This window comes from Diceros bicornis, chromosome 3, assembly GCF_020826845.1.
Source record: "Diceros bicornis minor isolate mBicDic1 chromosome 3, mDicBic1.mat.cur, whole genome shotgun sequence".
NCBI classification, from domain to species: domain Eukaryota; kingdom Metazoa; phylum Chordata; class Mammalia; order Perissodactyla; family Rhinocerotidae; genus Diceros; species Diceros bicornis.
Window position 1 is genome coordinate 59,112,380 of NC_080742.1, and position 27,971 is coordinate 59,140,350.

Below are 27,971 nucleotides of genomic sequence, written 5' to 3' on the forward strand. Positions count from 1 at the left end.
TATTATTCTGCCATTCTCATGAATACCGTTGTACATTTTTCAAAAACACAAGACCAAAGAAAAATCAGCTCAAGTGCATGGAGATTCAGTTGCCATCTCTATATACAACCCAGAATAGGAAATATGTTTTGGTTATCTCTGCCCTATTTTGTACCTATGATAAATCTGCTAAGTGCTCAACACTGTTAGCATTAAAGTATTTAAAATTAAAGCATTTATGTATAGTGCCCATAAGACCTCCTATTTCATAACTGAGAAACAGGAAAATGTTCCTTGAATTCTATTAAAACAATAAAATTTTAGCTATATCAACAACTGTTAAATATGCCAAATCCAAGCAACTATAACAATTTTCAAACAGACTACATATTCAACGTGGCTACTAAAAAAGGGTCTTAGATTAGAAATACCATAATAGAAACTGTCATACTGAGTAAGATCTATGGTTCTGGGGTCCTTAGGTACCAAAGATCAAGGGAAAGGTAGTTGTCCTTCCAAGATACTCATCTGTTAGGCATAACCTAGCTTCTCCTGGAAGTACTTTTGAGTGTGCCATCCCTAAAATGCACAAGTGCAAATTCCTGTACATAAGTAACCAAATACAACACAGGAGTGTTTTTTTAAATACATATCACAAGTCTTGAAACTTCAATCAATACAAATAAATATTGAGTGGGGCAAGAATAGCAAATTGTATAACGTAAGTTAAATGCTAAGTAGATAATGATTGATTTAACCCCCAGATAAAATGAATTATATAATGCTTTATACGTTTCTATAATATACTTATTACTTTAGCTGGAACCTAAAGAAGTTTCTTTGTAAATACTACCGCCATCATAAACTATCATTTTTTCCTCCAGTCCAAACATTTAATAGATAATTCTATGTCATATCATCATCCCGCATAAAGGACATCAGTCTTGCCTTATGAATTCTAATTTTTTTTACTTTACAATGAAAATTCTCAAACATACACAAAGTGGAGAGAATAAAATGAACCTTAAGGTACCATCTTCAAGAACTCCCAAATACCCAGCTTCAACAATTACCAACATTCCGCTATCCTTGTTTCATCTACCCTCCTCTTCCTTTTTCGGCGGGAAGAGAGTTTTAAAGCAAATACCACACTTCATTTCTTTTTCACCTGTAAAAATTAGCATGTATCTGTAACAGGTTTTTTCCCCCAAATAACCACAATATTACTACATTCAACAAAATAAATATTAATTCCTTACTACGTAATATCCAGTATGGTTCAATTTTTCCCACTTGCTCAAAAATGTCTTTTTAGAGATGGTTTGTCTGAATCAGAATCCAAACAAGGATCACACATAGGATTGGGTTGTTACGTCTCTTTTAATCTTTTAAGAGTTTTTACTTCTTTTAAATTTTTCCCATGTTATTTATTTGTTGAAAAAAACACGTCGCAGCGTGGATTCAGCCGACTGGTGTCCTCCTGGTATTGTACGGCATGTCCTATATAGTCCCTGTATAATGTAGTTAGATCTAGAAGGTTGATTAGATTCAGGTTCTTTTTTGTTTGACAAGAGAATTTCATAATAATGCTGTGTATTTTCTGTTGCATCACATCATTATCAGCACATGTGGACTGGCTGATCTCCTTTTAGTAATGTTACGATGGATCAGTGGGTTCAAATGCTGTCAGCTTGATTCACTCCTTAGAAAGTTCCCCACCAATTATTCACTTTATTAATTGCCTAGATCCATTATTTCATTAGGGGTGGAAAATGATTATTTTCTAGTGCTATAATGCGTTCTGGATTTATTAACTATGATTCTTCTAGACGAACTTTACCTCATCAACTATTTGGTTACCTAGTCTATACAAAGAAAGGCAGCAAAGATGCTCAATTCATTCCCTTTATGAGTTTTCAGAATGAGTGCCCAAGCAGCCTCCAGAAATGACCAATAAGTTTTGGTTTAAGTACCATCATAAGCTTGTGGAATTTTATCTTTTTCAATGTACTGCCATCTTTTTTTTTTTTCTTTTATCCTCAAATTGCACCATCTTCAGCCAGCAGGAACCCCTTCACGTTGGCTCCTGTGCCATTTTGACATGACCTCTGTAGTCTCTAATAGCTTCCTTGTTTTCAGGCACGGGCCCAGGTTTATCTTCCTGCCCCAGACCTGGAATCAGCCATTACCCCAAGAGCCTTGATTCTTTTTAATGAGAAATGGTATCTAAAGACCAAAATCTGGGATCTAAGAGTGCTGTTACTTGTCATTATTTCTAAAATTTTTCATTGAGGAAAATATGTACTTTTATTTATTTATTTATTTTGTGAGGCACATTAGCCCTGAGCTAACATCCGATGCCAATCCTCCTCTTTTTGCCGAGGAAGACTGGCCCTGGGCTAACATCCGTGCCCATCTTCCTCTACTTTATATGGGACGCCACCACAGCAGGGCTTGACAAGCGGTGCACGGGTGCACGCCCAGGATCCGAACCTGCGAACCCCGGGCCGCCTCAGTGAGGCGCGTGCACTTACCCTCTACGCCACTGGGCCGGTCCCGAAAACATGTACTTTTTAGAAAGAGAAACCTAAACCCTGAGTTCATACTGCTATTTCTGATTTAAATTAAATAGTATACAGTTTTTACTTATTTTATTTGTATCTTCTCTCAGCCTGAAAATCTTGCTTGTTAATGACACTAACAAACGAATGCCATTAGCAAATGTACTTATATGCTTTATCCTACTATATATTATCTCAAAATAATAATAACAATATTGAATGAAATTTAAGATTTGTGGCTTTTTTCTGTCCTTTGATGTATCCTACTAGGGATATACAGTCAAAATACTGTTTCAAAATTACTCAGAATAATTACCCTTGTAGCTATGTCACTACTCTGATACTGTTAAATTGTGTGTTAACATTTAGGAATTACTTTTTTCTATTTAATTTTTTTTAATTATATATAATATACATGGCAACAAAGTAAAAATTATAGAACAAGGTACATTCAAAGAGGTTTAGTTTCTGTCCCTGTCCCCTCCCCCTCTATAATTTCGAATTACCCTTCCATCATTTCTTTTTAACAACATAACAAATCTGAATACAAACATACTTGTATTTCCCTTCTTTCCTCACATAAAGTGGTACACTATACTTACTCTTTTGTACCTTGTTTTCTCACTTAATATACCCTGGAGATTACTCCTTAGCAATATCAAGAAGTCTTCCCCATTCTTTTTGACAGAAGCATAATGCTCCATTATATAGCAGTATTACAGTTCATTACTGGATATTTGAGTGTTTCCAGCCTTTTGTTATTACTCATAGTGTCCTTCCTTTATACTCTTCTGTTTATTTCTGCATTCCCCCACAGTATCCTGCAACGTGAAAATTGCTAGCGATCCTGCAGTAGGGTAAAAACTTAATTGGAATGGATTCAAGAGGAAAGGAGAAGAGTATGGTTAGAGATAGTAAATACATACAACATATAAGGAGTTTTGCACTAAAGACAGGGAAAGAAATAGAGCAACAGCTAGAAGGGAAGTAGAATCAAGAGAGGGTCTTGTTTGTTTTACTGTTTTGTTTTGTTTTTTTAAGAAGTGAGAAATAACATGTCTGTACGCCAACAGGAATAATCCAGTAGAAGGAAAAAATTAATGATGCAGGAGAGAAAAAGAGAGAATTTCAAGAGCAATGTCCTTGAGCAGCTAATAAGCAGTGCAATCTTACGCAGACGAGTTAGACTTATAGAAGAATATGGCAGAGATAGGTGAAGAAATGTTAAGAAACTTCTACAAGATCCCACTACCACTACTCTGTGCCTCAGTTTTCTCGTCTGTAAAATGAGGGCAATAATAGTACCTATTTCACAGGGCTGAATTTTCACAACAATGAAAATGCACATAAACCTCTTAGAGTACAACACCTAGTAAATATTCAATGAGCATTTGATGCTAATTTCTAATATCTGCTCCTCTGACATCATGCAGTTTCATGAGGATCTAATGAGAGATTATGTAAAAGTATCGAAAAGTTGTACATCTAACAGCAGACTATGTATGTTCATTATGCATAAGAACATAATTAGGACACTGCTAAATAGGTTTGTTTAAAGTTGCAATGACTATCACTTTTAAGAACTAAAAAAGAAAGCCCTAATCCACATTAGAACAACTTTGAAGCCTCAGTTTAAAATCACATTCATAAATAACACAAGGAAAGCTTTTAATTACTTTTACCTTCTCAACACAGAGAGAAAAATATTTTGATGTTGGTAAAAAGAAGTCCATATCCAAAACATAATTAACTTCAGATGTCTAGTGAAAGGATGTATTGCATAGTAGTGTGAAATAAGTGTTGACCAACTACTTCTCAATGTAAGAAATCTATATATTATCTGCTTTCTGCATGGGTTATCTCTATTTTACTAAGCTGTAATGGTAATGGAATTAATCATATACTTTATCACAAGTATCACTTCTAAACAAGATGGGAAGCAAAAATATGCTAGAAAACTCATTATTTTGGATACTAATTAAAAAATATATAAAGTGCACTGGCAATCGAACTTAGTTTACTCCCATAATTCTTTAGTAGACAGGTTTAAAACCATTTTTTTCACAGAAACAGATCACTGTCAGTCAAAGAGAGACTTCACATATTCCAGAAGCCCATGCTTGAAAAATTCTGCCATACAAGTTAAACACATTTAGGATGACCACTTAGTTAAAAACACAGGTATTGAAATCTCATGAGAGTCAGCTATAAAGTGATCATTCAGATTATCTATAACAATAATTTTTATACCAAGATAAAAACCCAAAATTAAAGATTTTGAGAACTCTTAGTCCCAAAACTATGAGTCTCAGTTTGAGAAATACATATAAATAATCATTAAGCTTTTAAACTTAATAGCATGTAACCTATTTAGCACAAAACATAGCTGACTGAAATAGCATACTAGAAGCCCAAATACTGGTCTTCCCTTATCCCCAAGTCCTACATCTTTAAAGCCTATACCCACTGAACAGAAAGGTTGGGCAATGGCTACGCAAGTCCCTCAGCAGGATGAGTAAAAGACCCAACAGCACCCAGTAGAAGGTTCCAACATTTGCAAGAAGAAAAGACCACAGCCTTTACCATTTGTACCTCTGGAAGAGGGATCGAGGTTTAGAAACCCCATTAACAGGCATGCATAGGGGCCAGTCCGGTGGCACAGCACTTAAGAGCGTGAGTGCCGCTTCAGTGGCCCAGGGTTTGCAGGTTCAGATCCTGGGTGCACGCTGACCCACCACTTGTCAAGCCATGCTGTCGTGGCATCCCATATAAAGTAGAGGAAGATGGGCACAGATGTCAGCTCAGGGCTAATCTTCCTCACCAAAAAAAAAAAAAAAAAGAGCTATGTGTAATAATATTTCATATCACTGGTCATTGTCCCTCGAGGGTCCTTTGCTAAATTTTCCATCCAATTCTGAAAGCTAGGGTTCTTCAGATTAGTTGCAAATTTGTCTCCTCATCCAAGATCTCTCTCTCCCTCAGACCCAGATCCACATATCCAACTGCTTAGTAGGCATTTGACACCTTCAGATGTCTTTTTTTTTTTTTTTTGGCGAGGCAGATTCGCTCTGAGCTAACATCTGTTACCAATCTTCCTCTATTTTTGCTTGAGGAGGATTAGCCCTGAGCTAACACCTGTATCAATCTTTCTCTATTTTGTATGTGGGTCACTGCCACAGCATGGCTTGACAAGTGGTGCAGGTCCATGCCCGGGATCCAAACCCACAAACCTGGGCCGCTGAAGTGGAGTGCACCAGACTCAACCACTACGTCACAGGGCTGGCCCCTTCAGATGTCTTAATAGGCAACTCAAAGTCAAAAAACCTACAATGGTTCTCAACTCCCAATTCCCCAAATCCTTCCTCCTAGTTCTTCCTTATCCCATAACAATCTGCCACCAGTTGTTTAAGGCAAAAATCTGGGCATTATCCTCAATTTTTCTTTCTCTCACCTTGCCTCCCATATTTAATCATCAGCAGATCCAACAGACTCTATCTCCAAAAGTCCATTTCAGATCAGTCCATTTCTTTCCATCTTCACTGCCATTACCCTAATCTAAACCATAATCTCTTGCCTGAGTTCCTGCAATAGCTTCATACTTCCATTCTACAGTAAGCAGCTGGAATGATCTTTTAAAAATGTAAATCAACCCTGTCACTCTCTGATGGATTCCCATCACACTGGATTTAATTCTCATTTCTTACCATAGCCAGACAGTCCCAGCAGATCTGGTTTCTCTTTCTCCAATCTCCTCTGATTGTATTCTTTCCTCCTCACTCATCAGCCAAACTGGCATTCACTTAGATCCCCAAATACACCAAGCTCTTTCCCAACTCAGACACTCTATTCTCTCCTAGCTCTTGTAGAGCTATCTCTTAATCATCTTTTAGGTCTTAGCTTTAAAATGACCTCCTCAGAGAGGTTTCCCTGATTTACAAACTTAGAGTATTCCCTTTCACGTACTCTTTTTGTTTCCTTCATAACACAAACCACAATCTGCAGTTATGTTCACGTTTGTTTCCTTAAGTGGAATATGAGTGCCAAGAAGAAAGGGTCCATGTCTGTCTAGTTCATCACTTTGTTCCCAGAGCCTAGCACTGTGCCTGACAGCGTAGATGCTAAATGCCAAGTTGTTAAATGAAGTATTATGAATCCAAAAGTGTTTACACAGATTTGGAAGACACAACTCATTTGAAGTTCATTCTATCAGTTATTTTACATGTAATCATTAAGAATGGAAATGAAATATTTAGTCTAGGAGTCACAATACTAATTTAAAACACTCACTGGTGCTAAATTCACCTGGTTCATCTCTGCAAATGGTACCAATATTAGCAGATTACTATGAAGGAGCAATCATGTGTTAATATCTCAGTATTAACTTTTTAGTCAACTTCAAATAAACTTTTATCTTTCCATAGCAAGGGAACATCGATTTTCAAAAAAGCAGAATACAGTACTACTACAAATCGCATGGGCACGTCAAAATATATGAAGCAAAAACAAGTATGGACAAGGATGTGAAGAAACTGGAACCTTCATACATTGCTGGTGGGAATGTAAAATGAAACAGCCTCTTTTGGCAGCTCCTCAGAAAGTTAAACACAGTTACCCTATGACTCAATGTATACCCAATTCCATTCCTATGTATATATCAAAGAGAACTGAAAACATATGTCCACGCAAAAACTTGTACAAGAATGTTTGTAGCAGTGTTGTTCATAATACCAAAAAGTGGAAACAATTCAAATGTTTATCAATTAATGAAACAAAATGTGATATATAATGAGATATATACATACAATGGAATCTTATCCCGCCATAAAAAGTATTGAAAAACTGACACATGCTATACAACATGGATGAACCTTATAAACATTATGCTAAGTGAAAGTAGCCAGACACAAAAGGCCACATACACTACAATTCCATTTATATGAAATTTCCAGAAGAGGCAAATCCATAGAGACAGAAAGTAGAAGCAGTTACCAAGGACTAGGGGAACAGAGAATGGGGAGTGACTACTAGTGGGTATGGAGTTCCTTTTTGGAATGATGAAAATGTTCCAGAATTAGACTGGTAATGACTGCACAAATTGGGAACTACTAAAAACCACTTAGTTGTATAAGTTAAAGGGCAAATTTTTTAGTATGTGAATTATATCTCAATAAAAAAAAACTGTTGCTTTAAATTGAATATTCAGATGCCTTCAGATAATCAGAAGTTTTAAAAGGAAAAGGAATTCTTTAATTTTACTGTGGCTGAAAACAGAGAAAAATAAATTTTCACTTGCCTAAATTAAGAAGATTTGAAAATTTTCCATCACTAAAAAAATTAACTCTTCAGTTTAACTATCAACGAATGTAATTTAAATATCTGAAAAACCAGTGGTTAGACAAAATAACAAACAACACAATAATCAACTGACTGAATTTTCAACTAGTTATTTGAATTATAAGCTACAGTATTCAGGAAAAATACAGATTGAGATCTCAATTCAAATCCAATTTAACTTGTAAAAGTGACACAATTTTATTTATGTAGACCTGCTAATGACAGTATCTTTTACCTTGACTGAAAACCCATTTCTGTATTAGTTAGGGTAAGTAATGCTAGCTGCTATAACACATTCCAAGATCTCAGCAGCTTAACACAATAAAAGTTCATTTTTCTCTTAGTAAAACACTACATGGTACCCTTTAAATATAAGAATTCAGAAGACTCAGTATTGGTAAATCTAAAACAAAGTATTAATTAAATTGTCAATTAAAAGCTTCTATTGTTAAGATATCAGCCACACAGATTAACATATAAATATACTTGACTGTTAACACCACCACCACTTTTCCTGTTGCTCACACCCTACACCCAGTAGTCAGCAAGCCCTATAGGTTTACTACACACTTTCACCACCTCCACTGCTCCTCTACCCTAGACAGCATGGCAGAGGCAGCTAAATTACTACATTGGAAATATCCTGATGGTACTCTGAGTAGCCCACAGACAGAACTATGTCACTCCAAATAAAAAGCTGCTTAACCAGCTGGCCCAAAAAACTGCTACCCACTTAAAAGACATTGCTAAAAACCAAGGTGAGGAAAACTCACCTGCTGGTACAATATGCAAAAATAAATCCCAAACTGGGAAAGATTTTTTTTCTTCCTAAAAGGTTTACGTATACTATTATCTAAAGTGTATGACTTTTTAATGTTCAGATATCAAAAACAGATAAAATACTATGCATCCCTAATGAATTTAAAATATTCACAAGAGTCTGTCAGATGAGTTTACAAAGTTAACAATACTTCTATATTTCTAGAAAGTCATCTAGTTGGTATCAAAAGATTAAATTTTTTATGAGAAAGACTAAATGGGTCTTTCATAATTATGTATGGCCTAAAAAATCATGTTCTTAATATATCCAACTTCAACATAAACAAATACAGTAAAAGCAATCTTTAACTTACACGTTAGTTCAAAGAACTATACCCAAGTCCTTCAAAGGTAGTAACTATTAGCATACCAGTATTTACATATAGTTCAGTCACAAGTGTCAAACAGGAGCCAGCCCTGATGGCCCAGTGGGTCAAGTTCAGCGCACTCCGCTTCGGCAGCCCAGGTTTGGTTCCCTGGCGCGGAACGACACCACTCAGTCTGTCAGTAGCCAAGCCGTGGCGGCGGCTCACATAGAAGAACTACAAGGACCTACAACAAGGACCTACAACTAGAATATACAACTATGTACTGGGCCCTCAGGGAGGAAAAACGAAAAACAAAAAGAGAGGAAGACTGGCAACAGGTGTGAATTAGCTCAGGGTGAATCTTTCCCAGCCAAAAACAGCCAGGCCTGGTGGCCTCGTGGTTGAAGTTCAGTGAGCTCTGCTTCGGTAGCCCAGGTTTGGTTCCCGGGCACAGACCCACACCACTCAGTCTGTCAGTAGCCATGTTGTGGTGGCAGCTCACAAAGAAGAACTAGAAGGACTTACAACTATGTACTGGGGCTTTGGGGAGGAAAAACAAATCAAAACAAAAAAACAAGTATCAGATTGTTTTAAAGAGCTAGTTCCCAGGAGGTGCACAAAATATCGTCTCTGTGGGAAATGAATTCTGTGAATTTGTACTGCAACATATCATCTCCCTTCCAATCTCACCAAATTCACCCATCTAAAGCCCCAGGAAATTCAGAACCACTGTAAATGGAAGCATAGTTCACCCACACTGCCTCTAACTCTTAACTCCTTGCAACAACAGTAAGCAAAACAAGCTTAAAGAATAATTTTCTCTTGAACTCCAAAGGGATATTCCCTGATTAGCTGTTTCCACTCACAGGCCATTCACAAATTAGATATACGTACAACAGAGACTGCCAAAACACACGTCTGCTATGGTTCACACAAATAAGCAGGGATGTGAAGATAGGGCAAAGCAATGTGCTCTGAGGTCTTAAGATACTATGTTCCCATATTTTCCCTATAACTTATCAAAATAAACAGAAATAACCACACACTAAGCTGACATGCATTAGAACAGTATTAAGGCTATGTTATCCATTCATCTGTAGCCTTTAGATGACAAACCATCTAAACACATATACCTCTTTTAAATTCACTTACTTGTTTTTAATTTGCAAGTATATAACTGAGATGGCCAAGGCCCTAAATGCCTTTTTGCACCTTATTATATACAACCATCATATGTAATGAGAATTGTAATGGCTAAGAGCTGAGGCTTGCGAGTAAGACCAACATGGGTTCAAATTCCGATTCTACTACTTAGAGTTCTACGACCTTGAGCAAAAAACCACAAAGCCACAGTTTCCCCATCTATAAAATAAACCTAATAATAAAACTTACATCATAAGGTGTCTATGAGGAATGAATGTGATAAAACATATAAAGTGCTTAGTAGAATGCCTGGTATACATGGCAACGATTTAGTAAATGGCAGTTTTAAATCAGAGCACCAAATATGACAGTTAAATAAAAGCATTTGAGACCACCAAATCAGCATTTATCATGCAAAGGAGATAAACGTAAAGTTCTAGAAAAGTCCTATTTTAAAAAGCATTGATGCATGATTAAACAAAACATTACCTTCATAGTACTGTTATTTTCCAAAAAAAACATTAGGAAAAGGCTTCAAAGGAGTTAAATAAAACAAACTTTAGTCAGCATTCATTCAAAACTTTTAACTTTTCATCAACCTTCACACTCAATAATACCCTTTGTTCAAAAGGAGTTTTAAAATTTTGAACTAAACTGCTAGGTGACATGAAACCCTCTTAAATGTATGTAGTACTAAAATTTTATAAGACAATAGTCTTATAAAACAAAAATTACTTATGTGTATGGATTATAGCCCCTTTAAATCAACAGTTCTGAGGTAGTTAAGCAAGCAAGTTTTAAAAATGACCTGCCTAAGTAAGGTAACAGGGAATTATAAAAATGAGAGATATAAACCTCAAATTATATTATACAAGCTATTTCCACTGACAATGAAAGTAAGACTTCCATCTGAACTGTAGGCAATTTGGTTATGGAATGTTACAGTCTCAGAATAGAACCTATACAACTGGTTCTATTCCTGTTTTCTTTAATTCTAACGGAATCTCAGAGCAAAGGAACAATTTGAAAGAGCAGCACAACCTCCCTAGCTGAGCAGGAGAGCTAGAAGACCTAAGTAATGCAATTGGCTGCTTTAGCTTAACAGTATGAAGCACCAAGACAGAGGAAGTCTACCTAGAATCGAGGGACATGTTCAACAGGCATTTTGACCCGAAGATTGAAAATTGGGGAGCCAAGGCACACAAGCCCCAGAAAGGCTTGCCTTCAAAACTGAATTCCGGGTAAGCCAGGTCCATCTTAGTTACTGTTTGTGTATGAGAACAGATAGTAAGAAAGAGAAGATAATGAGAAAGGTGCTTAATTAGATTTAGAGATTCTTATTTTTTAAGTTTTCTCTAGGATAGTCCATTAAGTTCAACTATTTTGATATTTACATCTCTTGTAAATAAGTCTAAACTAGATCAAAGTCTGAAACTACTCAAGTAAAAGTGGACTTCTTGACAGTTATCTTCACCCCCTAGTAGCAATTACCTACTTTTCAGAATAAATATTTCACATTACAGGCCAATTTCAGGATATGAAAATCTAAAGTCGTGAAGTGATGACAAATGTCATATTAGAATATGATTCACAATTATAAATATACACTATCAACACGAACTGGTGCACTTCCCAGTTCCTAAACCAAGTCCTAAACCAATTATCAACACCATTCCAAGTTAAACAAAACTCCAAAAGAGCTCAATTCCACATGTGAGGTTTTCAACGATGACTTTGTAAACTTCTGCATAATTATGGCAACTTCCTTACTTCCTAACTGGAAAACACCTTTCCCTTCATAGCCCATTATGGATCTATAATCTTTTTATGTAGTACTATATAAGTACTAAGTAATATAGTAATAAAAAGCATTTAGAATCATCAGTGCAACATTAACTCTGAAAGAATAATTTAAAAAAAAAAGAAGCTATCATCTTGTCTGCTTAAAACTGTTATCTGGGCTGGCCCGGTGGCTTAGCGGTTAAGTGCTCGTGCTCTGCTACTGGCGGCCCGGGGTTCGGATCCCAGGCGCGCACCGACGCACTGCTTCTCCGGCCATGCTGAGGCCGCGTCCCACATACAGCAACTAGAAGAATGTGCAACTATGACATACAACTATCTACTGGGGCTTTGGGGGAAAAAAAAAAGGAGGAGGATTGGCAATAGATGTTAGCTCAGAGCCGGTCTTCCTCAGCAAAAAAAAGAGGAGGATTAGCTCAGATGTTAGCTCAGGGCTTATCTCCCTCACAAAAAAAAAAAAAAAACTGTTATCAACTCTTAAGAAAATGCCCCTGTGAATCTTTTCTTAAAACGGCTACGCATTCCCTTACCCAACTCCAGAGCTGACCATTCCCTCCCTGTGCCCCTACAGCACTCAGTACATCCCTCTTGTATAACACTAGTCACATAATATTACAGTTATTTACTTACATGTCTATATCCCCCACTAGACCTGAGCTTCCTAAGAGCAAAGGACTCTTTATTATCACTTTCATGCTTAGCACAGACATTCAAATGCCAGGTCAATAAAATCCTAAATAAATAAACAAATGAAGCCCAAGAAAGTGTGCTTGGGGGGGGGGTTGTTGTGGGTTTATTGAGGGAGAAGGAGTTGTACTTAAAATACCCACACAGAGAACATCTGTATTAGGTCAAGTCAATACCTGACTATAAAGCTAGAATAATGTGATTTTACCCTGTTGCAGAGTTTAGCCAGAATTCCGTTAACAGTATGTGGACACAGGACCTATCCTTGTAGAGATTCTAAAAGGACAACTTCAAATCTCCATTCTTCTCCCTCCAGCAGCTCCCATTTATTTTCCTAGAAGCCACTGCCCACAGGGACCAAGGCCCTCCACCTATCCCTGACACACCAGACCCAATCAGGGCAGCGCTGACCAGAGCCATCAACTTTTCTACTTCTTACTGGGGGACACCTGCTTGTACAAGGCAGTGGAACCCTACTCTGCTTCCAAATCCACTCACCTCCCCCAGGCAGATGTGCAAGGAATCAGGCATAAGAAATGATCTCTGTTAAACGTCAAACAGCACTTGAGACACTTAAACACAGAATCTACCTTAGGCAGTCATTGTGGGTGGTCATAAAGAACCTCAGCTTCCTTTATAATATATTAATAATATAATACAGCTTATATTGCAAAATGTTCTCTGTTCTAAATAACAAGCTTACTAAGTAAACTTTTAGGACACCAGTACCTATGTTAAGGACTACCTATGGCTTTGGGGTATCATTAAACAGTTGGTCTGTTCAACAACTGCAATACTTCAAATCAATTCTCACATGATAAGTTAGGATGTAAGCCTGTCACATCTAATAACCATACATACAAAGTTTTCAGTGATGTTCAATGAAAATAAACACATGTACCCCACCCCAAGGTGCACCCACTCTCATTAACCTAGAAATAAGCTTCAGATATTACAGTTCACTTGGAGAAGACTTGCTGCAGGAGAAAAAAAGTCAGGTTTGTCACAAGGTTAGGTAATTAATAGGCTGCATATTATTTGATACAGCCTCCAAAAGTGTCTCCTTTGTGTATAAGAAGCAGGCAGGTTAGAAAGGCGAGGTGTAGGAAGTTTGCAACTTATCTGTCCTCGAGCAGCTGACTGATCCACGTGGGCACTGACAGCCCTCCACTGGAGATTAGCACTATCAGGGCAGAGCTCCTGCCAAAAGCAGGCTTTTCCTGGGTGCAGAGAAGGTAAATGGGTTTCACACTCCTCTTAGATACTTTTTAAAAAAGAAGTTTCAGAAAAGTGAAACTCTTGGTCTATCACAGTGCAAACCAAGTCTCTTTTGGTTTAATCACATAATATAAAGATCCTCACTTAAGTAGTCACGCGTGGTTTAACGACGGGGATACGTTCTGAGAACTGTGTCACGAGGCAATTTCCTCAATGTGCGAACATCATAGAGTGTACTTACACAATACACAAAACTAGATGGTATAGACTACATGGTATTAATCTTATGGCACCACCGTCGTATATGCGGTCCATCACTGACTGAAACCACTGACCATCACTGACCGTTATGTGGTGCATGACTGTACATACCTGGGCAGACTTAGATATATGCCCAAGAACGTACTTAGGAATGGTATTTGGGCTATGTTACAAACCGTACTATGGAAGTCTCTGCTTTCAATTCTGATTATTCTGAAAAGCTAGTTTCTACTTCAAAAATATGTAAAATGAATCATACGCAAAAAGAAATCTTTTGTAAAGCAGAAATTTTTAAAACAAATTATTATCCCCTGTGTAAATCTTAACTTTCAAACAAAAGATTTGAATAAATATGAAAGTTCCAACTAGTTGGTTCCAAGTACTTAAATATCTCGGGCTTTTCATTTCCCGGGCTTTTCATTTCCCCTACTAAAAATATTTGTGTCACAAAATACTGACAAACATAGCTAATGCCCAGAGTTGTTTTTCTAAACCTCCCCTTTTTGCAATAACTGCCCTATTCTAGAAGTCTAAATGCATAACTAAACTTAATACTCTAACACTCAAACAGTCCTAATTCATTAATATCTTAATATAGATCAAGTGCCTTCCTTACTTATGTGCATAAAATAAGTGTTAAATAAAGCCTAGAAAGCAGAGCTGCCTTGCAACAGATTCTTGTTGTCGGCTTAAATTTACCTGATGCCAAAAATATTTCCCACGCTAAAATCCAAGCCTCTTTGTTAATTAAACAAAAATTTAGTAATCACTGAACACTAATTCAAGAACGAAAATTTTATACAATGGAGAATGTGAATGCCTCACTTTCATAAACTCTACATGATATTACACTTTTCTAAATTACTCCAAGACATCTTAATTATCAACTACATCCTTTCAAATCTAACTTTGGGGACAGATGGTGCTATACTGTCTGTCTGTACTTTACTATCTTTGCAATATCCAGATATGATTCAGAATGGAAAACATCGCCACACTGATTTACACATGACCACATAAAAGGAATAAAAAGATGCACCAAATGGGGGGAGACAGCGGTGAAAGGACTGTTCTCTTCTAAATTAATGAAATTTCTGTGTGTCCTGTACAGGAGAAAAATGAGAAAGAGAGGGGCACAAGAAAGTGAATCTAAAACTTAGAACTCTTTGCTTTTTAAAACATATATACTAGTCTTGAAAAGTATAATTTTTATAGGAGTCACATACTTATTTCCAAGAAAAAAAATTGCTCTTCAACAGTGTGCAAATTTCTGGGCCAGATGTTGAAGGTAAAAAGGGATTTTAGTCTAATCAGCAATAAAAGCTTTAATATAAGTTGTAGTGCTTCTTTTTTTTTTAAAGGATGTATCTGTCATACCCATATTAGGTTAATGACTTGAAGTCCAAGGAAAACGGTCCTTTTTTAAGCCTGTCAATTCTTACGTCCCTTGATATTTCTGTGTACTCTTACTAATTAACTGAACTTCATCAGGAAGCTATTAATGATGGTTGGGACACTCAAGAGACACACACACAACCTCAGAACTCAAAATACTTTGCAGTCTACCAAAAGAGACCTATTTGATTCAAGAGGGAAGGGGTTGAGCAGGGAGAAGGGAGTACGGGGCATGAAAAGCCGCTGGCCAGAGCAGCTGGGCCCAGCTTTTAGACACTTACTGGTTTGCTAGGGTACACGTTAGATAGATGCGTTTTTAGTTTCCCCACGGTCCAGTTCAAGAAGCAGCTAATAGTCTGGTCACTGTATTTCTGATTCGGTGCTTTAATGATGAGGGTCACCGGAATCTCCATCCCACTTTGGTCCATGGTGCTCCCCAAGTCGAACAGAGTCGAGAGGAGCAGCAGTTAAGCTCAAATGAGCCTAGGTGGTTACTGCCGGCGCCACTGGGATGGGGGCCAAAGCAAGTAGGTTCTTAATATTCCGTGTCCACGTCAGTCACAAGTGCATCGGACGATACGAAGGCCATTGCCGGTACCACGGATGATGGACAGTGGTGGCGGCGGGGTCTGGGGGCCCGGCCGTGGGTGCAGCTTTCCCCGCCAGGTCCGGGCTCCGCCGGGCTCCGGACTGCGGAGGGAAGCCGGGGGGAGAGACAGAAAGCGATGAGAAGGGAGGGAGGGGTGAGGGCGCGACGGCCCAAGTCACTGCCCCGCCCCCGCCGCGACCCCAAAGCTGAAACGCAACAAGGCCCCTACGCCACGGCCCCGCCAGGCGGGCCCGGCCACTCAGGGCTGCCAGCTGGGGCAGGGGTACCTGAGAGAAGGCCGTGGGGCCCGCCACCGCCGCCCTTAGCGCCCGGGCAAGGCCACTGGCCGCACAGTTCGGCCGAGAGTCTTCCGCGGCAGCCGCTCCCTTCCTGCTCCTCAGCCTGGCCCTGGGTCTCGCGAGGCGGAGCGGCGGCTGCGGGAAAAGTTGGCCGAGGGGCGCGGCCCGCTCTCCGCCTGACCCCTGGGGCAGGACAAGGCAAGGCAGCGCGGCGCAGGGCCGGGCGGGGCCCTGGCAACGGCAGGTGGCAGGAGGGCGGGGACCACAGCCGAAGAGCCGGCCCCAACCGCGCTGGTTTTGTTGTTGTTGTTGAGGGAGGTCTGCGTCCCCTTTAAGCCGGAAGGCGCCGGGCGGAAGTACGTCATACGCGGCCCGCCCCGGCGCGCTGCCCTCCCTGCCCCGCTGCCCTCCCTGCCCCGCTGCCGCCGGCCGCCCTGGGACACCCAGGGCCGAGTTCCGGGTGGCCCGACGCCGCTCGGGAGCGTCGGAGCCTTCTAGGCCTGACTCCTCGCTCGGCCCCGCCCCCAGCCGCCCTCAGGCCTCACCCCTAGCTTAGCTGGCATTAGTATAGCGTATTTTTTACCACACCCTGAAGATCTGCGAAGTGTTCCTCCTTCCTATGAGTTGTCTTTGCGAAAGTTAGTGTCCTTCCTAATGCTGAATCAAACTTGTCAAAATTTCTTGTGTCGACTGTCTGCATAAGTACGGTGCCAGGAGCTTTGGCGGAGGAGAGACCGTGGGGTGCCACTGCGTGAAGAGCAAAGACACACGGTTACACCTGGAGTCTACCTCTGCTTGCCGTGTGACCCTAGCTAACTTTCTGAGCCTCAGTGTACTTCTCTAAGTAGGGAGGCTAATGCTTAGCTAACTGCGTGCTGAGGAGAAAATGAGCTATGTGTGTAAACCTTCTGGCACAGTTCTGGCATGTCGCAGTCTCTCAAAGAAGTGTTAATTTTCATCTCTCGCCTCTTAGTCGTCGCAAAAGTTGACAGGTGTTTACTGAGCCCCTACTGTGTGTCCAGTGGGAGATGAAGAGGGACGGCAGTGTTATTTTTCTATTTATGGCTTAGACATAGGAATGCAGAGGTTAAGTCCACTGCCAAAAGCTGACTTATTCTCCATTTTCTGCACGGGTTTAGGAGTCAGTACGGTAAATTAAAGTTTATTAGATGTGCATTTTCACAACTCCAGGCTTCTCCTTACAGGAGAATGCAAGAAGATAATAGAGGGGACTTTGGGGAGCCGGTGGCTTTCTCTCTCAGCTTCAGAAGGGTTAGTGAAGGTTAGATACCACTGCCTTAGTGACCAAGGGGAAATTCTTCCTCTCAATAGCTAATGCAGCAGGATCCCTTACACCCTCTCCTTCTTCACCTCATTCTTTGTGGTGGGACACCTGCCATGTCTTAGCCATACCCTCTCAATGCTCTTCTGAAATAAGAGTCAAGGCCTCTTTATTTCTCCTTGTGGAATGAGGACAGGTTGCTATGACCCAGCAGACCCTGGTCTTTTCTACCTAGTATCTAGTCATCCTAATGGAACCTTAATTCTAGCTAAAAATACTTTTTCAGACTCCCTTGCATCTAGGAGCAGCCATTTGACACATTTCTAGCCAATAAGATGAAAGTTGAAGTTGCTACTGGGGCTTCCAGGAAAGCTTTTAGATGGACATGTTCTGCAGACCAGAGCTCTTCCTTGCCTTCCACCTGTCTTTCTTCCTGGAGGAACATGATGCCGGAGGTACAGCAGCTACAGTTCAGTCACGTAGCAATAAACAGGAGAGCAAAGGCCTCCATTCCACGGATGGCAGAGCAGAATTGAAAGAGGCTGGATCCTTTATGGCATCATTGTGCCGCCATGTAAGTCCTAAGCTGTCTGCCCTAAGCTGTCCAGTTGCTGTTTAAGCCGGGAAGTCACCACACCACCACCACCCAACACTGCAGCTCTTGTCACTTATGCTTGTGACTCAGACTTCCAGGAATCCTCTAGAGTAATGAGGCCATCTCACTTGGCAGTGTCAAATGTACATTATTAATGAGACATACATTAATAATTATTAATATTAAGACAGAATGTGCATTTCACTGTGACAAGCACTATTTAAGGCAGAGTCTATCAAAGGTTCACTAGCATGGATGAAAACATTTAAAAATGTAATGAACATTCATGGGGTTGAAGTATATGGGTAAAAAGATGATATAGTATCTGATAAAAATGATTATTTTTTAATTTACAGCCACCTAAATTAAGTACCTAAAAATACTTTGATGCTGTTGAACTTGGGCACAATAAAAACACTGTATGTAAATATGATTTCATTTTTTTCATTTTTGTTAAATTATATATATATGTACAGAACAGTGTGTGAAAGGGTGGTTCCCAGAATACTGATGGTGTTTGACTTGGAATTTGGGGTAGGAAAAATAATTAACATTAAGGAGATTCAAGATAGCAGTTACTTAGAGGCTGCCATGAGCGTTGAGCTGCCTGTTTGTGTTGTACATGTTGCAGATAAGAAACGGAAATGTGAAAGAACAATTGCACATTTCAGTTACATTTCAGTTTAAAGACAGCCTCTAATGAGAATGCTTAAGAGTACATGCTAATAGATAATAAAGGATTTGTGATTGTTAAGACTGAATCTACTTGAACAATATTAACGATTCAGTACACATAATCTTGGTAGCTAGTTCAGTAATTCAGGTTTCTGATTTCTACCCATGGGGTAGCTTTCTTTGTTAACTAAGTAAGACAAATTTAAAGAAAATTATTTGTAAATAATAAAAATTGATTTCCAGTATTTGCGCGATGTTTATTTACTTCCAATTCTTTTCATCTTTCGGTTGGGAAGGAGGACGGCTAGAAAAGGATATATTGACTCATTCTGTGAGATTCCAGTGTCTTTTAAAAATTGAAAGAAAATAAAGTGCTTGTTACTGAGCTTTTCTCACTGAAATTTGGAATACTTTCCGGGAAGGTAAAATACTTTATGATGTTGAGTAATAGAGTTTGCAATGTTTTGTTTTGCTTTCTTGTTTTTGTTTTTCCGATAACTCTTTTAGGAGGAAAGACGTTAGTTAAGTGATGATCTTGCAGTTGCGAATTTCAAAGATGATGTTGGCCATCTGGCTTCTGATTCCTTCTATTCCTACTTACACCAAAGTTGTATTTTTTTTTTTTAAGATGCTGTGCACAAAGCATCTAATCAAATCTTAATCAAGTTTATTGTTTAAAAACAAATGAAATCCTACACTTGAAGCCTAGGAAAAGTAGCTCGTTTCAACACTGCACTTTCAAAATCTTAATTGGTCCCAGATGTTTGATTCTAAACCATATTTTAGAAAATGGAAGGAAGAAAACCACACGTGTTAAATGCCAAATGCGTGATTTGAGTGATGTGTCATCTAATGAATTTTCAGAACAGCCCTGAGAGGTAGTAAGGACAGTGAAGCTCGGACAGGCTAGCTGTCTTGCCCAAAGTCACACAGCTAGTAACTTCCAAATAGAGTTCTAATTTCTCTGTAATGCACACTCTTCCCACTACACTGGACTTTCTTATTTAAAGATATTCATGCATAACAAGACACATTCAGGAAGAAAAGTCTTTCAGGGACATCTTAGAGCTTATCTACAAAAGTTTTCCAAGTACTGCCAGAATCACTCTTGCCACATCTCTGAAGGGCAATCAGCCAACTTTTGCTTAAACCATTCCAGGAAGTGGAAACACCATAGTTTTCACTACAGCATGACCTGTTGTTAAACAGCCATGGTTGTTATAAGCGAATTAAAATATGCATTCCTGTAATTTGTCATTAGGCCACTTGTCTCCTCTTGATCAATCCACAAGATGTTTACTCTTATTTCACATGCCAGCCCTTCCAACAGATAACTATTAAATGCTCTCTACATCTTCTCCAGACTGAACAGCCCCAGATCCTTCAATCATCCTCAAGAATAATTTCCAGATCACTCAGAATACTTACTCACCTTTGGACACACTAGTTTGTATATCCCTCATCAATTATGGTGACCACAATGAGCATTTAGACACATTGTGATTTTCCTAGAATAGTCTTCATAAGGACACATCGGTATTTCTATTACTTTCTGTATTAATAGAAATCTTCATAAGCTGGTTTAGCCTCGGATTTCCTGCTTTTCAGAAACTACATGTCTAGTCAGTACTTAGAGTGACCATTTGGCTAGGACAGAAGTCTCTGATTTCTCTGATGATTCAATCTAGTGACTTACTTATGATAATGCTTGGAGAAAACTGTAGCTAAATAGCCTCTCACCGACCTCTCCTTTAGGTGACCAGAGTGGGAGGAGGGGCAAATCCCTTATATTTTTCACTCTTTAGAGAATTTTGACCTAAATGTATGTATTAGTTGTCTATTGCTACAAAACAAATTACCCAAAAACTGTGGCTCGGAATTCGGGGAGCAGCTTGGCTGGTGGTTCTGGTTTGAATCTCTTGTGAAATTGCAGTCAAGATTTCAGCTGGCCTTCAGCTATCTGAAGGCCTCATTTTGACAGGAGGGTCTACTTCCCAGGTGCCTCACTCAGGCTGGCAAGTTGGGCTGGTTATTGGTGTGAAGTCTCAGTTCCTTCCCATGTGTATCTCTCCACAGGACTGCTTGAGTATCCTCACAACATGGCAGCTGGATTCCCCAAAATGAGGGATCCAAGAGACTAAGGCTGAAGCAACAATGCCTTTCATTACTTAGTCTCGGAAATCATATACTGTCACCTGCATGGTGCTCTGTTGGTCACAAGGACCAACCCTGAGTCAATGTGGGAGGAGAATACCTACAAGCATGAATACCAGGAGGTAAGGACCATCTCATATTGGAGGCCAGCTACCATAACTTACCTTACCACAGCATAGCAGGTCATAATAGATACCCCATTCCTTCTATATACAACTATCCAAGTCCAAATCCCAATAACAGTCTTGCAGTTGTTTCACAACTGCTTGCCCTTCCTGTGGCATTCAGCCTGTCTCTGCCCAGAGATCTTTCCCCAGTTTCCTCCCCCCAAAGTTAGAACTATCTAACACTACTACCTACATTTCTCAAATGTTTATAAATGTTTATCTTTGTTGCTAAAAGCAAATATAGTTTAGTTAAGTTTGGGGATATTACATTTGCTATTGTACATTCAAATAAAGTTGAGAATGATCACTAAATTGAACCCGGAAAATTGTCATTGGTCTAACGCAGGGGTTCTTAATTTGGGTTCAGGGATATACACTGAATCATCTGCAGGACTGTGTACATATGTACACATGTGCATTTATTGAGAGAGAGAGTCCATGGTTTTTATCAGCTCCTCAAAGGGGCCATTTGTAACACTTTTCAGAGCCCCAGTAAAATCCAATCCTCATTGTGAGGTTTTTCCAGTTAAAGGAATTGGGTTATTGAGCCAATTATCAAGTTATTGCCTCAAGGGTCCAAAAAAAACTCTTTATTGCCTGCTTTGTGATAATAAAGTGAGATCCTGTAAATATTTCTCCCTTTCCAGCTGTCAGGAAATTAAGCTTTGTCAGTAGAGGGCACTGGAGGGACGCTGGAGGAAGAAGAGATTTCTCTACCTGGGTAGCCTAATGTGTTTCCTTAGGCAGGCTCTTACAGCACATGTGGCTTCTGCAGCTTCCAGTTCCAGCAGTGCCCCATGGCTAGCAGTGGCACCTCCCATGAATAACTTCTCCAGGAACCCTCTCAGGCAATTTGCAGGCAACTCCTATGAACAGCTTTCCCTGGAACCCCCTCAAGTGGCTTCACAGTGGAGTACCTCCAGTACAACACCCTCCACAGACAGCTTCCCCTCACACCCTTAGGCATCTTTGTACCCTCAGTGAACTTCTCTGACATCAAATAAGCCACAGTCATTGGATTTCTTCAACAAGGGTCTATCTCAGCCCAAAGAGCAGTAAATGATCCCTATATCTGATTTTCCTATATTCTTTAGAATTCTCTCTGCTCCTTACTAACCATCTCCTTATCACTCCAATTCCCTGTTATAAGTAATAATTCTTTATATTTAACCTTCCATGTTCAAAATATTGTTTGATTTCTGTCTCTTAATTGGATGCTGACTGATACAGAATTGGTATTGTAATGGTCCCAGGAGATAGACACACAGAGAATTTGACAATTGCCTTGTCATGCCCTTTGGCTGAGCTCCTCCCCAGTGGGAAATCAGATGAGGGCATTACAGTTAATCAAACTATCATCTGTAGTTGATTGTGATGACATACTAACTGAAGCAAGGGATTGCCCAAGTGGTTGCTGCACTTGATCATTATGGCAGTTACGATGTCTGTAAGGACAGTGGTATAGGATAGATTCTTCTGGGTGCACTTCAGCACTCGTAGAAAGAAAATGACAAGTTCATGTCTTTAAACTCTCAGCTCAAGTCACAGTCTGAGACCAGGCTGCTTCCGTGGCAACTATAAAAGAATCTTTTAGTTCTTGCAGACCCAGGGGTGATGTTGTTGAAAATTAAACACACAATTTTATTTTAAGGGTTGCTGAATTATAGCAATAGTTGAATTCAAAGTCCCATCAGATTTTTCACATGAAAGGGCATTGAATTGGAAAGAATGGGATCCTGAAAATTTGAATGGGGACATCTACTTAGACCCAGATGAAACTGACAATCCTAAAACTACAAATCACTGTAAGCCTCCTCTATTAGTGAAAGATTGCTCTCTGGAGACTAGCTTTCCTTTGTCAAAAACTCTGTGATAATCTCACCTGGGGCAGATTCCTTCAAGGGAGATGTTTATTCTCCTCAAGATCCACCATAACTGCCTCCTATTGCCATTAGACCTATAACCAGGGTTAAATTTCAGCATGCTCCATGAGGACAGGTACACACTATGACCCAGGAGGAGGTAGCTTACACACCAAAATAATTACAAGACTGTGCTCATGTATATCAGTAGAAATCGGGAACTTGCATGGGAGTATATTCTGAGAGTGTTAGACCAAGGAGGGTGAACTATAACACCAGATTGGGCCAAATTAATTCATATGAATGCACTCACTAGAGATTCCAGATTTAATGTGTTAGTTCATGAAGCTGAAGGTGGCTCCACAATTTATTGACTGATTGACTGAAAGCTGCACTCAACCATAGGCTACATTTAATACAGCTGAGATACCAGAGCTTTCCTGGTATGGTGTAGATGAAGTAATCCAAGGGCCTAGGGAGATAGGAATGTTAAACTGTATCATGTGTTACCTGCACATCCACCCACCCCTTCCAACCTTCCAAGAGAAGGCCCAGAAGACACTCACTTCACTAAGGCATTGAGAAACACCTGAATGAGGGGGGCACCCACATCCTTGTAAAGCTCTGTGGTTGTTCTCGTTTGTAGATCAGGTATGGGTGAATGGGATGCTGCCACTGAGATGAACTCCCTAGTTATAGTGCCAGTTGAGAGATAGCACCCTGAAAGGATGGGAATTTGTTTTATAGGATACAGTCTATGCTTTGAATCAGAGATCATTATATGCAGAGAGGCATGTGAAATCTTAGCTCCACTGCAAAAATACTTAATGTTCACAGTTCACATTAGTGTTATTTGTGCCAGTCACTATTGTAGAGGACACAAAAATTTGTAAGATGTACTTGCCTTCAAGGAGTTTGCAATTTAGTAGAAAAAAATATGACAAGCACACAAGTAACTGTAAGACGAAATAGAGAAAGGGAAGTGCCCCAGGCCCTTCTGCAACCCAGCCAGTCTTTGTCTCAGCCAAAAGCAGAAGGGGAAAGTATGTGATCTGCTAGATCAAAGTGCAAAAGGCAAACCTTAACTTGACATGATTCTTTCTTTCCTCAGCCTTTTCCAACTTTTCCTCATGCTTCCCCCAGACTATATGTTCATTAAAACCCCATCCACTGCCTTTCCCCAGGCCCAGCTGAGACTCTTTCAGTTCACCCACTAGGGAGAGGCCCAGCTGTGCTACAGGAGATAAGAAGGACCCCACACTACCAGGCATGCCTGTCTACCTCTCCCTTATTAATGCCTGTTTTTCACTGTGCCATTCTTAAGGACAACCTCATCCTTTTTCATCACACTTTCCACCATCCCTCCCATGTCACTTCCAGTAACTATAGCAATTTCTTTATGCTAGTAGTGACTTCCTAATTAATTGTGTGAAGATTCTGAGGCCAGATCTGGGATCAGCAGAATAATTGATTAGTTTGACTGACAAGGGTAAGGAAAGAAGGAATGACAGCTAAGTACTTCAACTGCTGTACACTAGAAACCCGTTTCATTCATTCATTCATTCTAAGCATTTCACACTCCAAAGATTTTGTACTTTTTATCTTATCTTGAAAAATATTTCCAAAAACATGCATAACAATTTTTAAATAGTTATATAACTGGTCCAGAGAAAACGCCCGAGTTCTTGAGAAAAATCTTGGCTGAGTTCACATTCTTTTTTCCTTCTTAGTTTTTTTGTGTATTACTCTTCATGACTCCCTAGGGTTTGTAAACTAGGTTGAGTCTTTGAAACAGCGAGCTGGCTTTGACTAAGAAAACTTGTTAAATTCCAGGCTTTAGGAAGTAATAGGACAGCTTCTTGAGTATAGTCTTTGTAGCACTCATTCTTAAAGAATGCAGGATTTTATCTCCCTAAGGGATTTATGTTTCACAACTTTGATGTTGCCCAGTGCAAAATGCTCAGTTCTGTTGCAAGAATTTATAACTAAGATCACTCCAGAATGAAGACAAAGCACCTTAACATTACAGTGTCTATTACAAATGTGGAGTATGGTAGGTGCTTTTATGTAGTGATCTCTTTGAACCCCTTCAAGATAAACTCTGAGCCCCCACTTTCAAACTTACCCTGCCCCATCCTTAGATGCTTTCTCTATGCTTGCGTGTGAAATCTACTATTGCATTTACCATGTCATAATTCTCTCTTGATAAGTCTGTCTCTCTCACTAGACTGTGAGCTCCTCCAAGGCTAGATCTTATGCCTTAACCATTTTTTATCACTATTGCCCAGCACAACTCCTGTTGCATGATAATAAATATTATCAACTAAATGATAATACTCATTTTACGGAGAAGGGAAATGAGCTGTAGAGAAGTTAAGTAATTTGTCCAAGTTCACCCAGTTAATAATTGATAGAGCTGTTGATGCAAAAGCCCATGAATTTTATAGCATTTCTTATTTGTTTCAATTTGACACCATTTCTAGCTTCTGTTTCTATAAGATTTTTTATAACCATCCATGCCCCCTTTCATGTGTGCAATAATAGATGGTAGAGTGTCTGGGAGAACTACAGGATAGAAATCTGGGCCATATTGAGGAGATATACTGTGAGGTTAGCAAAAAGACAACAGAATCCTCACAGGGACAAGGTTTAGAAGTGATAGGGGGACATCACTCTTCAGATATCTGCTAGGAATCTCAGGTAGCTAGGAGCAGCATCCCTGATTAACTATAAACTTGTTTGTTATCTACCCTGAAAAACAGAGAAAAACAACCACAGGAATTTCAGCATTGTACCTAATTCTTATCTCTTTTACACTTTCCACTGTCATTTAATGATTGGCCATACCACAGGCATTTTCCTGCTAACTCCCTGCCAAACTCAATGTTTCAATCTATTATTTGTTATTGCACATAAGACTAGAATCTCCTATAATTATCATATGCTTGTAACCTTTTTATATCTGTGAAAATCATTCTTTGGTTAATATATTTTTATTCACATTTTTATTCACTCACCTCAAATTGCAGCTTATAGAGTAACACTTCAAGAAGGGAAAATTTTGAGACACTCTCCCTATAAACCACCTACATTTGTGAGGATGCCGAGGAACCTATGAAAGTAAATAAGGTTAAAGGAGGAAAAGAAAGCTCAGAGTAAATTGGTACTCTTTTTTAGATTCATGTGAGAGATGATCTTTGATCCCCACCATTTATGTATTGGTTCTCCAGTTTTTTCAAAATTCCTTTAGAAACCTCCATTTTGAATACATGGTCTCATTTTGACTTATTATCAACAGAAACCATTTTTAGATTGCTATTTCATAGGATTTTCTTATCAGCTATGACTTTAAAACTTAATTTTTAACTTTAAAAGAAATTTTAGTCTAATATGTATAATCTCACAATCCTAAATTAGCAACTATCATTATTTTCTATAATGTCTTCCAATTTTCATTATATATGTATGCATATTTATAATGAATTCGTGTATATATATAGTTTTATAAAGTTGTAATAATAGTCTGCATACACAGTTTTAGAAATTACTTTTTTCACTTAACAATGTTTTTGTAAATTCTTTATATTTCCATTAGATTACTTTTTGATTTCTACATAGTCATATTTATCAGTGCTGGAGTTTCAAAATATAATACTATACCAACATGCCATAATTTTATTTACTCATTTCTCAAGTGTTAAATATGTAAATTGACAGTTTTTCATTATTAAAAATAATGCTTCTATGAACATCTTGGTGTGCTTAGCCCTTATTCTTGAAAGATATTCCCTGGAGAATGATTCCTTAGTCAAAAGACCTGAACATTTTGTCACTCTTGATATATATTGGCCATTATATTTTTAAATCAATTGAAAATAAGTTTGAAATGTAAGAATTTGGCATTATTTATTTTAACTTGCTTTAGTCCAGCTGTTAATATGAAATATGTGGTCATCCAACATTTTGAACTATGCTGAAAATATGTCATTCAGTTCACTCTGTTGCAAGCTATCAAAAAGGCATGGCTGGATTCAGGAGTTCTCATTCCCATTCTTCATTTATTTCCTAGTGATGTATTGGTATTATTCCTTGGTGGGTTTCTCCATCATAAGAAAAATGACCACTGAAGATCTCAAGCCTAAGACTGATGGCTTCCATATATCAGATCTCATTGAAGGATTCTGATTATCCTTGCTTGCCTCTGATGCCTATACTGGACCACTCATTATGTCCATGAAGATGTAGTACTCTGATTGTCCCATCTGGGTCACATGTTGACCCTGGGTGGTGGAGGCAAGGCACCGATGACTGACAGCTCTACTAGGAGCCGTGGACTTGGAGAAAGGTAATTTTCTCTTAGAAGAGTTATTGGTAAACAAAAACAACATATCCATTATAGGCATTTCCTACATTGTTTCTAAACTGCTTCACATTTATAAATGTAAGTGCAAACCGGACCCTATTTAAGATTGTGAAGTAATAAGTTTTACTTTCTTGTTCTCTTATCTCCCCTTTTCTGCATCCTTCTTCCTCCTTTCTCTCAGACCTACCCACCACTGTTCAGTGACCTAGTGACCTCTCTAACCTATTCACTATCAAAACCTACTTAAAAAAAAAAAACCTACGTTAGTTGGCAGGAGTTGAAAAGAATCTGAAAAATCAAAGTAAAACCTAGGATTCAAATTACTACCCTCCCTAGAGTTGGTTAGTTTTTAATCAAGGACAATCATAAAGGAATAAGAAAGGTAGAATTTGCAGGGGAGGGGGGATGTCTGAGCACCTTCAATACTCCCCTTCTACTAGGAATTCATATTTTCCCCTCTAGATTGTTAGTTATATCTTT

General features: G+C 39.1%; 1 protein-coding gene across 3 annotated transcripts in view; it reads right to left on the reverse strand.

The window, feature by feature from the left end:
• Positions 1-15,939, reverse strand: part of HERPUD2 (HERPUD family member 2) — a 41,704-nt gene extending 25,765 nt beyond the window's left edge. For all 3 annotated transcript variants that reach the window (XM_058528155.1, XM_058528146.1, XM_058528136.1), the window contains exon 1: positions 15,787-15,939. In XM_058528155.1, coding sequence (XP_058384138.1) covers positions 15,787-15,933 — 147 coding nt within the window. In that variant the 5' untranslated portion in view covers positions 15,934-15,939. The remainder of the gene's footprint in view (positions 1-15,786) is intronic.
• Positions 15,940-27,971: the final 12,032 nt, after the last annotated feature.